Source organism: Apostichopus japonicus, chromosome 16 (genome assembly GCF_037975245.1).
Source record: "Apostichopus japonicus isolate 1M-3 chromosome 16, ASM3797524v1, whole genome shotgun sequence".
Classification (NCBI taxonomy): Eukaryota; Metazoa; Echinodermata; class Holothuroidea; order Aspidochirotida; family Stichopodidae; genus Apostichopus; species Apostichopus japonicus.
Genome location: NC_092576.1, coordinates 1,072,037 through 1,087,424, shown reverse-complemented (window position 1 = coordinate 1,087,424; position 15,388 = coordinate 1,072,037). Strand labels below are relative to the sequence as shown.

At 36.3% G+C, this 15,388-nt stretch overlaps 1 protein-coding gene across 25 annotated transcripts in view; it reads right to left on the bottom strand.

Annotated features, from left to right (window-relative positions):
- Window positions 1-15,388, bottom strand: part of LOC139983324 (uncharacterized) — a 160,919-nt gene that overhangs the window by 126,982 nt on the left and 18,549 nt on the right. For all 25 annotated transcript variants that reach the window (XR_011798607.1, XM_071996793.1, XM_071996811.1 and 22 more), the window contains one exon: window positions 10,390-10,425. Coding sequence is in view for 24 of the 25 variants with exons in the window: in XM_071996793.1 (XP_071852894.1) it covers window positions 10,390-10,417 (28 nt within the window). In the remaining variant the exon portion in view is untranslated. The remainder of the gene's footprint in view (window positions 1-10,389; window positions 10,426-15,388) is intronic.

The following is a 15,388-nucleotide window of genomic DNA, read 5'->3' as shown; positions in this document are numbered from 1 at the left end:
CCATATACTAAGTTTGAAATTCAAAAAACTTTTACTCCTTGAGATATTGTTCTTACAAGGTTTTCAGACTTTGACCTCAAATGACCTTTGAACTCCATGAAAAACAATAGGGATCATCAACTTACTAAGGGCTACCCACACACCAAGTTTGAAGTTCATGCAACTTAAACTTCTTGAGAAACCGTGTTACAAGCCAAAGCGTCACATACACACACATACGCCATCACCATCGCATAGATTCCTTCGGCCTTCGGCAAGGAATCAAAGAGGGTGTCTACTTGTAATAGTCAAGCACCTACAGTACATGTCATTTTTTTTATAACACCTCTCGCAACAAGTGTGTTCTCAAATTCTATTCTGCCATTTTCTGTTTCACACAAAGCCGTTCGTGTCCTTCAACAATGGCTCAAACCTGAATATATTTTAAAGTTGCCGGTGGGATTACACTAGGGTCATTTGACCAGCAAGGTATACTTTAAAAGGACCAAAACATAAAGGAACCAGAGAGACAGTTGAATACAATGGCAAACAATTTGCTAAACATTCCACATAACTATCTGTCAAATAAAGAGCAAGTGACTTAAATTGTCCAAGAATTAAATGCGAACCAGAAAAGATCAGAGGTTTCCAGCTACTAATTGTATTAATACATGGTGGACATCAACCCAATTTATTCACTGGTAAGGACTTTACAGAGTAGAATTTTTATTCCAAAATATTTCAATATCAAGAAAGAACAGTCTTCCTATGTGAAAATAGAAACATAGGTGTATGAGCAAATAGACATTTCCTTTCACCAAATTTCAGCTAGCAAATCAGCTTTGCCACCAACCATCCCTAAAATAATTGTAATTAATGAATGAGAGTTACTTGATATTACTTATATTACAACCTAGTACTTCAAATGCCAAAGTCGTCTAGTATGAATTGCAGAGCATATGGCCAATTTTGAGACTGGTTGATCTCTTGAAGTAAAGGGTGAAAAAAAATAGCCAATTTAGTGTTTAAATCACCTAACACAAGAGTATCAACTGTTTAAAGCTGGTTTTTATTTCATGGTTGACAGTATGTCGTGTGGAAGACCTATTGTATAGAACCCCTTCACTAAACTGTACTGATATTGATAAACTATGTTCACCAAAAGAAAATTACAGAATTGGAGAACTCACAGAAACAAATGTCTGACTAATGTGGAGCAATTGAGTTTAAAGTTTGTCCAAGAATTAAGTGAGAAACAGAAAAGATCAGGTTTCTTGCTCTTTATTGTAGCAATCCCTTGTGGGCATCAATCAATTAATTCACTTGAAAGGATTTTACAGTATAGCATTTTCATTCCAAAATGATTCAATATCCAGAAAGGACAGTCTTCCAATATGTATATAGAGACACATAGATGTATGAGCAAATGGTCATTTTCTTTCACCAATCTTGTGATAGCAAATCGGCTCTGCCAGCAACCGTCTATCCCTTTAATAATTGCTATTAGCGAATGAGAGTTACATGACATTGTTTACACACTGTGAAATATTCTCACAACCTACTGCCAGAGTAATCCAGATTAAATCACATAGAAAATGGCTTTTTTTGAGACTATTTGGGACAACCTGTAGACCCCTGGAAGCCAAAGGGTGAAAATATGGGCATCTTGAGTGCTTGAATCAACCAGACTGAACGGTAAGTGTTAAACTATCAGGCGCGTATCCAGGGTTAACCCTAACCCTACGCCCCCCGGGTAAGAAAAAGAGGAGAGAAAAAAAAGAGTAAGAAAAAAGGAAAAAAAGAGGGGGAAAAGAGGAGGAGAGGGAGGAAGGGAAAAGAAAAAGAAGAAAGAAAGAAAAAAGAGAAAAGGAGGGAGTAAAAGAAAAACGTCAAGACACCGGGGAAGAAAATGAGGAACAGTGACATCATTACAGCGCTGATCCCTATTATATACACAGGGTAGCCAGTGACGGATCAAGGATTTCGGAATGGGCGTGTGCCTCATCCTACCCCTTACACCGACAACTCCAGTTTTGACGTTTCCATTTTTCCTTTCTCACTCATGATCTATATATATATATATATATATATATATATATATATATATATATATATATATATATATATACTATATATGGTCTATCATAACGCGCATGTGTGTATATACGCCTTAAACAATTGTAGAAGTGTGCTATAAACCCAACTGTCGCTGGTCTCGAACTCGACCGTGTAGTCGGGGAACATGACGCATTTCGGGAAGGGGGCGACCGCCCCCCCCCCCCTTCTTCAGCATATTTTTTTATGATATCGCTAGTAATTTCAAAATAGAAAGTGCTTAGATGCAACTTACAAGGCCTGGGAAGTGTCATTTCCAGCAATCTGGGAGGCATTTTCTGCCACAATTTGTTTGCACGCTCCTCGCCAACAAATGGTCCTGGTTAGTGCCATTTCCAGCGATCTAGAAGGCATTTTTTGCCAAAATTTTCTTGTACGCTTCGCGCCAACACATGGTGGCGCTACACTGTTAAACATATCTGTCAGTTTACTCTTTTAACATAAATTTCCGGTTTTTCCACATTAACCCAAAATTACTGTATTTTTACAAACAGTTTGTATTGATACAAAAACAAAATGTTATAATACATATATTTTCTGTTTATTTAGAAAACAATTATTTTCTATTTTTTAACAAAATTTGACTGCAACCATTAATATTTTTACAGAAGTAACTGTAAATTAAAGTTACAGTTAAAAAATCCTGTTATTTTACAACTTATATCTGTTTTATTGCAATAACATGATCGCACTGTTTCTTTTTACCATCAGTTTGTATTTACTACGACAAAAAAATGTTTTTAAACAGAACCTTTTCATTTTAACGGAATAAACACATTTTTAGTATTTCAATTAGCAACACTATAGGGTCCTTTTATAGACCAATTCACCGTATGTTTCTTCAAGCACAATCTGACTGAACAATATATGGGATGCGCTCCTCTCGAGGGTGTGTGGTCCAGGGACCCGCTTCGGGCCTTTGTTATTCAATGTGTTTTCGGGACCTTTGGGCGATGCCCATGCACGGAAGCTCTGGGGTTTAAAAAAAAAATTGTGATAATCAGAAGCAATTAACTGTCTTCAATTGGCATTGAATGCGCACTAAATAGACGAAAAAAATTATATTTAATTTGGGCATTTTTATTTAAAATAATTTAAAGTTGAGTAAATGCCGATCGATTTTGTGATACAGCGAGCATGTGGGTGAGACAGATTGATGTTGTTAAGGGTTGCATTGGAGTGAAAAACAACTTACATCGCGTATGGCGCACCTAATCCAGTCCAGTGGTTTTGCAATGGCTCGGTGACCTAAGGTCATGGTTTCCAACTGGGTTCCAAGAGTGTAACATATGCATATCAACGTTTCCCGCTAAAATAACAGTCCACGGCCTGACGTATCAATGCACAAGAAACTTTGCAGTTATATATGACATGCAGAACAATACAACAGCGTTCCGAACTCCGACCGCGTGCGTACGTACACACTACTACTGCCACCGTCCAGCATCCAGTTCACAACACTAGCAGCCTTTTCGTGGAAGAATCACTGAAGACGCAGGAGAATTCTTCAATATTCGACTGAGGTGGGCGTAGTGGAAGTTTCATTCAAGTTTTTTTAAGTTAATTGGCTACTTTTTAACCAAATTGTAGATCAAATTTAGGCCAACATTACTCATTAGCTTTGAAAGCTTATGATACCCAACAAAGCTTACGGCCTAACAGTAATGCTAGAGTAGTTTTATTATGTGAGGACCAGTATGAGTTGGACTGAACCTGTCCACACTACCACAGTCTGTCAATCATTTTGACACAACCATTTGCATTGATTATGCATCTAGACAAAATCATGTGTACACAAAGAAGCAAGTATGCAAGAGCTTTCCTATATCTTGTACTGTAGCTGTACTCAGTACATGTTCAACTTCAAACATAAAAAAATGTATAAATTCACCGTAGCTTTAACAACCGAAGTTAGTGCAAATTAAATTGGTGTGGGTTTATTAGTAGGTTATTCAAACTTTTCCAAATTAGCAGTGTTGGTGTGATACTTATTCTTACAGAGGCAATGCAGAGAATTGTTTTCTTCCAATGTGGGGGAGGGGTTGTCTACTGATTTAGGCTTTACATCATTCAGTGAAAAATCAGTGGGTTCTGCTTGCAATTAACTTTTGATCTTGCCCTTGCAGTTTCTAGGTTAAGTGTTAAATGGACATACCTTTTTTAAGGTCCCTAAAAAAGTTACTACTCTTGGAGTTGGAGTCTTGAGAATGTAACATGATAATCCTTCAGTAAAAGAATGGAAACATATTCTTAGTCCGTAACAGCACTAAAAAATTCAATTTCGGAAAATAATGACAAAGTGAAACAGGGATTGACATTTTTATCTTTGTTTGAATATTGATATCACAGGAACCAAACTGTTGGCCGGACGGAAGTATATGATCGCAGTTGACAAGGTCGTTGTCAATCATCTTATGGCTGATTTTCAGAGTGCCCTTGCCTACCTCTTTGCCACATACTATGTTTTAAACATTCAGTATCCTGCAGACAGCTGTGTGACATTGGAGTTCATCCGGAGGTAAGTGTTAATGGAATATGAATGAATATTTGTACAGTAGACTAGTGGTTATAGCTGGGATTGGAGTTGTAACTCATGGTAGTGTTTTCCTTGTATGATGTGATTTCTACCAACACTTGGGAAAGAATTAAACAGGTGTAAAATTCAGTTGAGTAGTTACACAAGTAAGTCATAATTTGTCTGTCTAGAGAGAAGATCATGATCCAACTTAGAATACCATTGAAGGTACTGTTAGATAAAATTTGGTCATAGTCTAACTTAACAATTATTTACCTCAGTTTAGATGAACAACTGCAGTAGGTGTTTACTTAGTGTTTGTGTTGCTTGTAGAATTGTATAGATGGGACCCAGGCTTTAATCCTTCAAACTGTACATTCCAAATTGATTTCATGGACAGTCTTCTTGTGGAATTAACTGTTATAAACAACAACTGTTCTCAAAAAAAGTATAAAAGAATTGTGAATTAGGAAATATGCTGGAAAATGTTTTGACCACAATCATTATGACTTATTATGAATTATAAATACAAAGAAATATGAAAGCAGTGTGAGTAGCCATTTAATTTATACCTGAAACATTGAACTTACTAATAAATGTGCAACAACAACATTTTCAGAAGTATCATGTTTTAAAGACATGATTTTCTACTGGTCAACGATCAAAACATGCACAAAGTAAAAAACAATCAAACAGTGTAATATGGTGATCAGTGGACTTATTTCGAGTTTAGTGACTACAGGAACAATTTGCAAACGTATGTTTTTGTTTTCATTCAACTCATTCAAAATCAAGTTAAGATGGTTACTTCTGGCTGGAACCTCAGTGTCGCCTTTAGCCACACTTAGTGTTCCCTTCATGTATATAGACATTCAGCTTATCTGTAAGGAACGTTCAGGTGGATAATGTTTTTATGTACTACGATCAATACACAGACATGAAATAATCTGCACACCAATCTCCATATTCTGTGCCTCTAAAGCAGAATGGTTTCAGATGAAATTTTGTTTTAGATCATTTAAGAGAACTGAAATCTATGCATTTTCATGGGCTTTGCACACAGATCCTTCTTACAATTTTTGAGGTACTAGCAGATAAGTTTATCACATTTTCTACCTAAAGTGGACTTGAAGCAAACAGGAGATGAGACTGTAGAGTCTGTTTAAGGAATTCTATTCATTCATATTGGCATGTTATTCAGACATATAAAGTATTGATTAATATGAAGTACTATTACTAACACTATATTGTTACACCTGCCTGCTTTAAGTTCACTTTTGATAGTAAATGTGACACCTTCTATGACCTTACTTTTCAAATTGCCCAAAGAAATTGACTGCAAATTTGTGCCCTCTTCTATCGTCACCCTAGAGTGCTATTCAATTGAAGAAAATTTCATCCGGTGGATTTCCTGATCGTAGCATGCATTAAGGCAGTAGCCACGAAAGAAATGTATGTATATGTATGTATGTATATTAGATCCTCCTGCAAGTAGGAACTCGTGAAGAAACTTTTAATAAGTATAATATATATGTTTACAAAGACAATGGGTTTATTTTCATACCAGTGCTCATGCACATTGGACCATTCCTTAAATGGTGAAATGTTTGCCATTTTTCGTTCTCAGTGGTGAGTTTATACTATGTGATATTATTTAAACTACTTCATTTAAAAAAAAAGTGTGATTACAGTGTGTAATGCCACAAAACTATACTAACGTATGCTAGTCTATTACTGTGTGTAGTGTAGGGTCTATAGGAATTGCACGGCCTAAACATTAAGACCAAGTTTTCCCTTTCTCCATCCCCTACCCCAGTGAAATACTCCTTCATCCAATAATTCTTCATGTACTTGTGAGAATATCCAATTCTGGCTGGAATTAATATTTCAGTCTTGGTATTCATAGACATCTGTGGCTGGTTTGGAATTGTCAGGGCCTGAAGTTTATATTGGCATGCACCAATTTTTTCAACATTGAAAAAGAGTTTTACTGTTTCAGTTTTGGACTTTAAGTTACTTCCTTGCTGATTTACTAAGTTCTGTGTTTTAGTTTCCATTTTGACATTTGCATTGCAGAAATGATTGCATATTCATGATATCATGGCTCAGCTTTATATGAAAATGTTTGAAAGTTTAATTAGAAAGTTTGAAGCCTATAACGTCAATTAGCCCTTAAGCCTACCATGTTATAAGGGTTTGGCTAATGATTGTTTCCATTTGAAATGCCCACTTTGGGATAGTTTCAGGGTGTTTGTCTTCCCAAAATGGGGTCTTCCACTTCATGGGTTGAAAAATAATGTATGAAACTGATTTATAGAAGATGATCATATAGTTGTTCTTGAATAGTTGGTCATCGGCCACATGCCTTGACCAACTCTATGGAGATTTTTTAATGCTGTGAGGAGGCTGACATAATATAGTATATGAATGTTAATACATTACAAGGATATTATTGTATGAAAAATCTTACTCTTACCTGAAGTTTGTGATATCAGTCACCAGTCTTTTCTCAAATGTTTAGAAGTAGAATTACTGTTTCAGTGTTGAAGTTTAAGTTCTCTACTTGTTGTTTTATAATTGAGTTTTCGTGTTTCTAGTATCTACTTAAGAAGCTTTTAGTTTTAGTAAAGTGATTAAAAGTGATAGGTTAAAAGCACCTTTGTATGTGCATGTTTTTGGGGAAGACCTCACTCTAAGATGAATGAAGAAGTTGTGTAAATAAAGGGTGAAAATAAACATGAGCATTTCAACGTACTTCTACCGTGTATTTTTGGCGTATTCCCTAAATATGCACTTTCTTTTTGTAGAAACCTTCCCGTAAACTAAGACAGATAAAACCCATCAATTTATTTTAATTGTCAATATTAAATTTTCACACTTATGTTTCTTTTTTATGCAATTGATAAATCATTAAGAATTCACATAAATTTTTTTTAAAGGACAGATTTGGTATAGAAAAACACGTTAAAAGCGTCCGTATAAAAAACGTAAATTAGAATTTTATCAGAAGATTTAAGTAAATTGACTGAACGATTAACATCAAAATCTTGTAAAAAAGACAGAATTTAGAAGTAAAAACTTCTGTAAAAAAAAAAAAAAATTGTAATTTTATCAGACGATTTGATAAATTAACTGAACAATTAACATAAAAAACTTGTAAAAAAACAGAATTTGGAAGTAAAACACAATAAATCTGTCTGTAAACGAACAGGAATAAATTGTAATTCTATCAGAAGAATTCAGTTAAATATACATAAGAAAAATGCTCAAAGAAAACATAATTTTCATGTTAATCTATCGAACAGAATATTCTTGTAAAACTTTTAACTGGAAAAATATGTAAAAAGAAAACATTATTTTCCAGTTAATTCCTTTTTACAGATTGTCTGTAAAAAATTACATTAATCGTTTTCTGTTAATTTACAGAATTTCTTTTAACAGTGTACGCTTAGATAATTTGCCTACAGGCTTCGCCCCTCCCTTGGCAAATTCCTCGCTACGCGCCTGTTCTAATTTGTAAAGCAAACAGCATATATCACATCATATCAGTGAGCATGAAAATGGCGTTCCAGGATGAAAAGCCTCAAAACTCTCCGACTTGCCCGACAAAAATAACCAAAAATTTTCGCGTGCTGCGCGCGCGTTCAACATGTTAATGTCAATATCATATAAGCAAGCATCGGTTATTACATCGCATGCCATCGTGTACCGTTCGGTCCGAGAAAGTTGCGCAGTATACCGCGGGATGCTAATGTAAACAACGAAATGTCTTATGTAGATGGAGAAAAAGTATGGATGTCCAATTATGTCAAAACTCTCTTTAACATTAGTAATGCCGAATTAGGGGCTGCACCCCCCCCCCCCCCCCGCCTCCTACACCTATGTGTAGTGTTCAGTTTCGGAAATATCTGCTATTTTATCATTTCCTTCAACGAAGTTTTATAATAGTCGTTATAAGAGGTTTTAATATTTCTACACCAATAAATTAACTGTGTCTGAATTTTCGAAAATTTCTGACCAACATTCTTCATCACACTTCCCTCTACTAGTGCAATTTTGACCGGCCTGTTAGGGGTTGAAGGAAATTTTTCTATATTGGTTGTCCATAGATGAAATTTTGTACAACATTATGGGTATGTTTTGAAGTGAGTTTATTCACGAGAAATGTGAATTTTCAAATTCTGAACAAATAATTGGCTTAAAACGTTGAAAAGTGGGGTTGACGGATATTGTGGGCCGCGACGTAGAATCAACTACAAAAGCAATGATCCACAGGACATGCGATGAGGTCGAACATGATTTGTGACTGGTGACAATCGTCAAAAGGTTATGGATGGAAAAAAAAACTTTTGGGAAATACTTGGTTCTCAGGCAAAAAGTGTACGTCTGGTTGGTCATTTCCAAGCCCGAGAAGTGCCATTTCCTGTGATCTGGGTGGTATCAATACAAGAAATTTTCTTGTACGCTGCGCTCCAACCGACGGTGGCGCTCCGCTTAGATAGTTTTTCGCGCCCCCCCCCCCCCGGGTTAGAAAATCCTGGATACGCCCCTGACTATTTTCACCAAAAGAACATTATGGAATCAGAAAACTCACAGATTAATTGTAGTTTTATTTTGGAGTATCATATTCACAAGTTTTCAAACTTTAACACACCTTGACCTCATGCCGTTTTTCACCTCCACCAATTTCAAAAGGGTGATTACACTCACCAAGCTGAATCTACATAGCCTACTACAAAGTTCAAAAAAAAAAGGTCAAAGAGCAGCATGCATAAATGTGACAAAGAATATCATTTCAAGGACTCCTACCACCTGAGTACCGGACCCTAAATTACCATTTTCAAATGCACAAATAGTGTGCAAGGTTTACCTAATGCAGGGCCACACTGCCTATCAGAGTTCTAGAGACTGTTTACTGCAAACTTGTGCTGCAAGATTGTAAACCTTGAGTTACACATGATGAATTTGAGACAGGATATTTTGTTTAAGTTTCACATTATTGCTCTGGACATAATGATTCATGAAAGAGGGTGTTTCCATGGGACAGCTGGAGATCGAATTCAATCTGTTCAGTATTGCTCCAATACAAAAAGCAGAAAGCCAGTTCCTTTAGTGATTCTTAGAAACAGACAAACACTTTGTAATCGAACATTAATATTACCGACTTCAAATGATCAGCAAGGTTCTTGCAATAATGTGGAACCACCACAGTCAAGTAAATTCATCCAAGCTTCTTTTACTGACTAATGTGGAGCCCCACGCAAATTATGAAGTTCATCAAGATTCACTTCTGGAATTTTCCATTTTCAATGTTTTCATACTTGGGCTGACCTCACATGACCTTTGAAATCCATTAAAAAAAGTTAGAGTATTGACTGTTCATCTGAAATGACCTTGACCTCCATCCAGTTTCCATAAGGCTTTTGTACACAAATGAGCCTTAACAAAGATGCACTATTTTAACTTATACTGTAGTGTTGACAGGGTATTCAGACTTTGACCTCTGTTGACCTCAAATGACCATGTAGTTAATAAGATGAATTCACAAACCAAGTGTGAAGTTCATCTACAATAAATTATTTGAGCTACAGTGTTGAGTAGCAAGCATCACATACCAGGGAATAATTTGGTATTCAAATTTGGTGAAGCAATTTTGGAGGCTCTGCATGTGGTCCATTATAAATTATACTATTGTTTTTTGTACAAAAATTGTTGTTAGCATTATAATGAAAACGATTCACAAGACAATTACGCAGTAATTAACTTATTCACATTCATACCATTTGGAGTATTGTCTCTTCCAGCCATGTCAAGTTCTGCCAAAAGAAAAAAAAAAGTAATTACACATTATCAAGATATATATTGCCAGTTCATGTACACATTATCAAGATATATATTGCCAGTTCGTTACATTGTACAAAGTATCGGATTAAAAAAGTTTGCAACCAGTCACAACAGACTACATATCCCAATAAGAATGTTAAAATTGGTTGACAAGTTGAAACTACTGCACAACCCTGTAAGAGAAAGCAAATATTCCATTTTAAAGTTGGTAGATCTAATTCTGGCTTACTGTACATCAATGTAATCACAAGAAATATCGTCATGTCAAATGAGTTAAAACCTACCTACAACAGATCATTATAATTAATCCGCAGAGCGAGATTAACTTCTTGCACATGTCTTAAATAGTTTTATTTATTCAGAGTACAATAATATGGAATGACACACTGATTACCACATACGACGACCATATTTTACTTAGTGACAATAAAGGTACATGAAAATGTGCCGTTGATGTAATTACATGAACATACAATAATACAAAACAAACATGATCAGGTAGTAAAATTGCATCACTAATGACAAAAATCCAAAACCAATTGTCATAGTGGTTGACCTTGCTATATTTTATTTCATTTGCCTACAAGATTTTTGAAGTGTTGGCCATTACTATCTTCAAGTGATCAGTAATGCTCTTGCGCTAATACATTCATTTGACTTCCACCAGAATCAATCGGGTTCTTGAACACAACCAAAGGTAACTTAGGTTACCAGGATTTTAAATTTTGTGCCCGCGGGACGCAATGTCTTAAAAATATTTGTATCTGCTCAGAAAAACTTGCGTCTCCACAGTCCTCAATGCAAACATGCACTTAAATATAGCTCTACGGGACTGCGCCATACTTACTGTAGTTATAATGAACCCTGACAAAACATTGGCTTGTGCGCAATGGAAGACTATAGTGATATTTCTTTAATGTGCACGAAAAAAATCATATGATGAAGCTGTAACCTAATTCGTAAAATAACGTCCTAATGTTTTCTACTGGCAACTGTTAAAGTACGTCGCTCCACCGGAATCCTCGCTGCCGGTATTTTACCGTTAAATTAAAACTTTATTTTTACAGTATAGCTTAGACCAGGTCTAGACTGCCACTGTGTCAGTGTCGTGGTTTTCTCTTTTAATATATAACTGTTTGACAAATGTCGGGGGTACCCGTGACATAGACTAAGTTAGTGTAGTGAGGTGAAGTTTTGAATATTCAGAGCTTGGTACTACTTCTATATCCTCAAGGGGGTATCACTATTGACCAATTGCTGGACACCCTCCTCACCCTACATAAATAGTATCGTACTACAGTTAATGTAGTAACGGCATGGTATACATGTACATTACTCCGTCAGTTTGTAGGTAGTGATGCGAACTGTATTAGTCCGCTGATTGGAAGGCACGCTAGCGTGGTGCATCCCAGCCATTCCGAGCGTGGGTTTCCAAATAAACGAACAAAGTAAAGTGAAAGTATCGTAACAGAAGTCAAAGAGAAGGTTTTGCGTTTCGATATCAAATAAGATTTGTAAGATAAGATGTTTGGTTCTGTGTACTCCAACATTCAATGCTAGGCTGATGTCATCCGTTACTCTGGATCCGATACTTAAATGATCTTGTTGGGTTGAAGCTGTTTTTCCTCCCTTATTAAATAAAAGAAGACGTTAACGTTAACATCAGATTGTCGCCTTTATTGTTGTCACCGATCTTTACCGACGGGCTTACCCAGTACCTCCCTCTCCCGTTTGGCCGCGTCCCAACATTAGTAAGGGAATGATGAGTTGGTACGTATTTCAAACTTGGAGCCACTACTTTTCTCTCTATGGCATAAGTTACTTAACTTATCAGCATTATTTCTGGTAAAGGCTTACATATGGGTATTCCGTGTCAAATCACGGATGACTGTTGCTGCACCCTCTCCAAAAATTATATGACATTGAAATCTGCACGATAATATAGTGGAAATGGCTGGGCTACTATCATGTTTGGTGGAGATCCATTTGGATAAGGACAATGAGTGCCAGAAGACAATGTTTACACATAACACTAAATACACACTGTACATGTACACCCAGTACATGTATGTATGTATGTACTGTACATGTATGCACTGTTTGATATTCATTTTATAGTAAAGTCTTTTAATTAAATGAATTAAACCAGAAACAGACAGGTACATTGCAAGTAGTTTTTGTTTATATGAAATTAAAAACTGCACAGTATTAAATTGAAGGTCCTTGAAATACAATACCCAGGATCAAAACATTGTTTTTGTAAAAATCGCAAATTTTGTGGATTTTTTATTTCAAAATTAAGCAAAACACCCCCCTGAATTTTTTTGTACAAACAGGGTGGTACTATATCTCTCCCAGAAAAAAAATATCAGATTTTTTCAACATGACGCGTTTAGAGTTATTGGCTGTCAAAGACGACCTCTTTTGTACATCGGAGCAACTTAACAACTTCAAAAATTAATATTACAGCTCTACATTTAACACAGCGTATGCGCTGGAATGAAACAACGCAGAAGCCAGTGTACATACTTCATCGATTTGAGCAGATGTAAAAGGTTTAATAGGTTTTTGCTTGGATAAATCCATACCACAAATGAAAACATTTGTCAAATTTCAGTTTGCTAGAAAACAACCCGTCAAAATTCAGTCCACACCGCACTGAGTGATGTTAGACAACTATCACTGAATTTGTAACGAAGTTAGCTTCATATCCAGCTCTACATTCAACACGTTTCCACGGTTCGTAGGGATACTCGTAAGCACTACGTAGCAGCCGATGTTCAAACACCTGGATCGTTTTCAATTGCACGTTTAAACGATGGTGTGTGCTGGGGATGTGGTGGGGGATCTCAGACAAGTGATGTGCTTAGCATACTACATCACACTCCTTATGAAAACTTGAGAATGCAATTCAAAGAGTGGGGTGTGGTTACTATAGCGAATTCATGTGCTTAGCCTAATCATAGTAACATTGCACTGCATATTCCTTAGCATCCCATGAGAGGTGAAGTCAAAGTATAGTGATTGGAACACCCCCCCCCCCAACACCCACAGGAGGTATCCGCTTGTAGCATAACTTGCATAGGGATGGATAAGTATGTGCAACTGCATATCTGAAACAACTCTCTTGCAAGAGACTGCATTTAACGGTACAGAGGAGCAGAATAGCATGCTTGTCATTAAGGAGCTGTAAATATTAGTAGTCTTATGGACATGTGGTATGAGGTACAAGATCTGACACCTTTGACAAACAAAGAATCAAATAGAAAACCAATTGTAAAGGAATTTCTCTTTTATTGGAGGAAAATGTCATTTACCTGAAAGACTGATTGCCTTAAAATAAATGTACAAAGAAACATAAAAAGAGTTACTTCTGTCATAAATTAGAAAAAGGTAAACAATACTCAGTAGTTTGTACTAAGCTGTTCATCTAATATATGAACACACTATACTTTTTGATAGTTGCTCATTAGGAATCCTCAATTTTAAATTTATATGAAACACATAAACATACATGTTACCATTAGAGGTATGCTGTATTTGCCACAAAAATGCTAGATATTAAAGTATGTTCACCTTTGGTCAAAATTCTTAAACTGTTTGTATAACAACCTTCGAGGGAATTTTCCTCACTGGGACATTCAGTCACCTTTTGTGTTCCTCAAAATGTCTGAGAACCATTTGGAGAGTAAAGACCTCAAGAAAAGTACTTTTTGAAAACTTCTAGCAATTATAGCGTGCTATAATTTGGGGCCTATACTGACTACCTTAAAAATCATTCGAAACACTTCAAAGCAACACGAAAGATTCAGTGTAAAGACGCTTTTCCATAAATGTAAGTTAAAAGGTGAAATGAAAGAATTGGATGACTATGTCTTCCATGAACTGTCTTGGTATGGCCAAAGCAAAGGCTATATGTTTCATGCTCAATGAACAAACACTCATGAAAAAATAATTGTTTGGTAAGTTAATGTGAGTGAGATTGACAAAACTGACTTTAGCATTGTACTTCTGTTCTTAGCAAGCACATTAAGATATTTATGAGGTGTCAGCAAATATGTAACGAGAAAATTCAGGGTGAAGTAACAGTGTAACAACCTGTGCGATAGCAAAACTTTCACAATTTCTCGACTTGCATTTTTGCAAGGACCAGCAAATTGATCTGACTTGGAAAAAATTGTATGTGAACTAACACATTACTTTACACTCTTGACTGGAAATGACTTTATTAGTAGTCTGTTGAAACAAGCTTTAATTAAAGAGGCCATGACACGAAAAATCCAACTTATCGAGAGTAACTTCCCCTGAATCTATGAGAAAATCTATGTTCAAAACTATCCTCATCACCTTGAAAACCTCAAGGACTAATTAGAAATTAACGTTTTAATATTCGCATCTGAAAATAGATATCTGAAAATGCGATTTCAAAACAAGACAATGATGACGTCCTGTTAGGAACACAAGTGCCAAGCCCAGGCACGTACCGGATGCGCGACAATCATACCGTCACACATATACGCACATTTACACTGAGAGAACAACCACTGTATTACGCTATATCGTTAGAATTTTCAAGTTTGTTTTACAACATGTTGTAAAATATCCGAGAGAAATGCCGGTCCGTTGTGTTGTTGGGGGCTGCACAAAACATAAACCATGCAATTAGCCTTCATCGATGGCCGAAGGACGAAAAAAACACGGCGATTATGACCAAGTTAGTGCACAACACCAGCGCCGATTTCACTGGGCCTAGCCAGTATGCAGCTCCGTATGAAGCGAACACTTCACGGAAGCATACTACGATCCCTCCTTTTTTGATGAAATAAAACAAATGGACTTTAACGGTTCGACATAAAAGAGTCGTTCTTCTGTCAAGTAATCCACATTAAAACTACTCTGAAGACCAGATCGGGGAACAGGAAACCTCCAATGGGG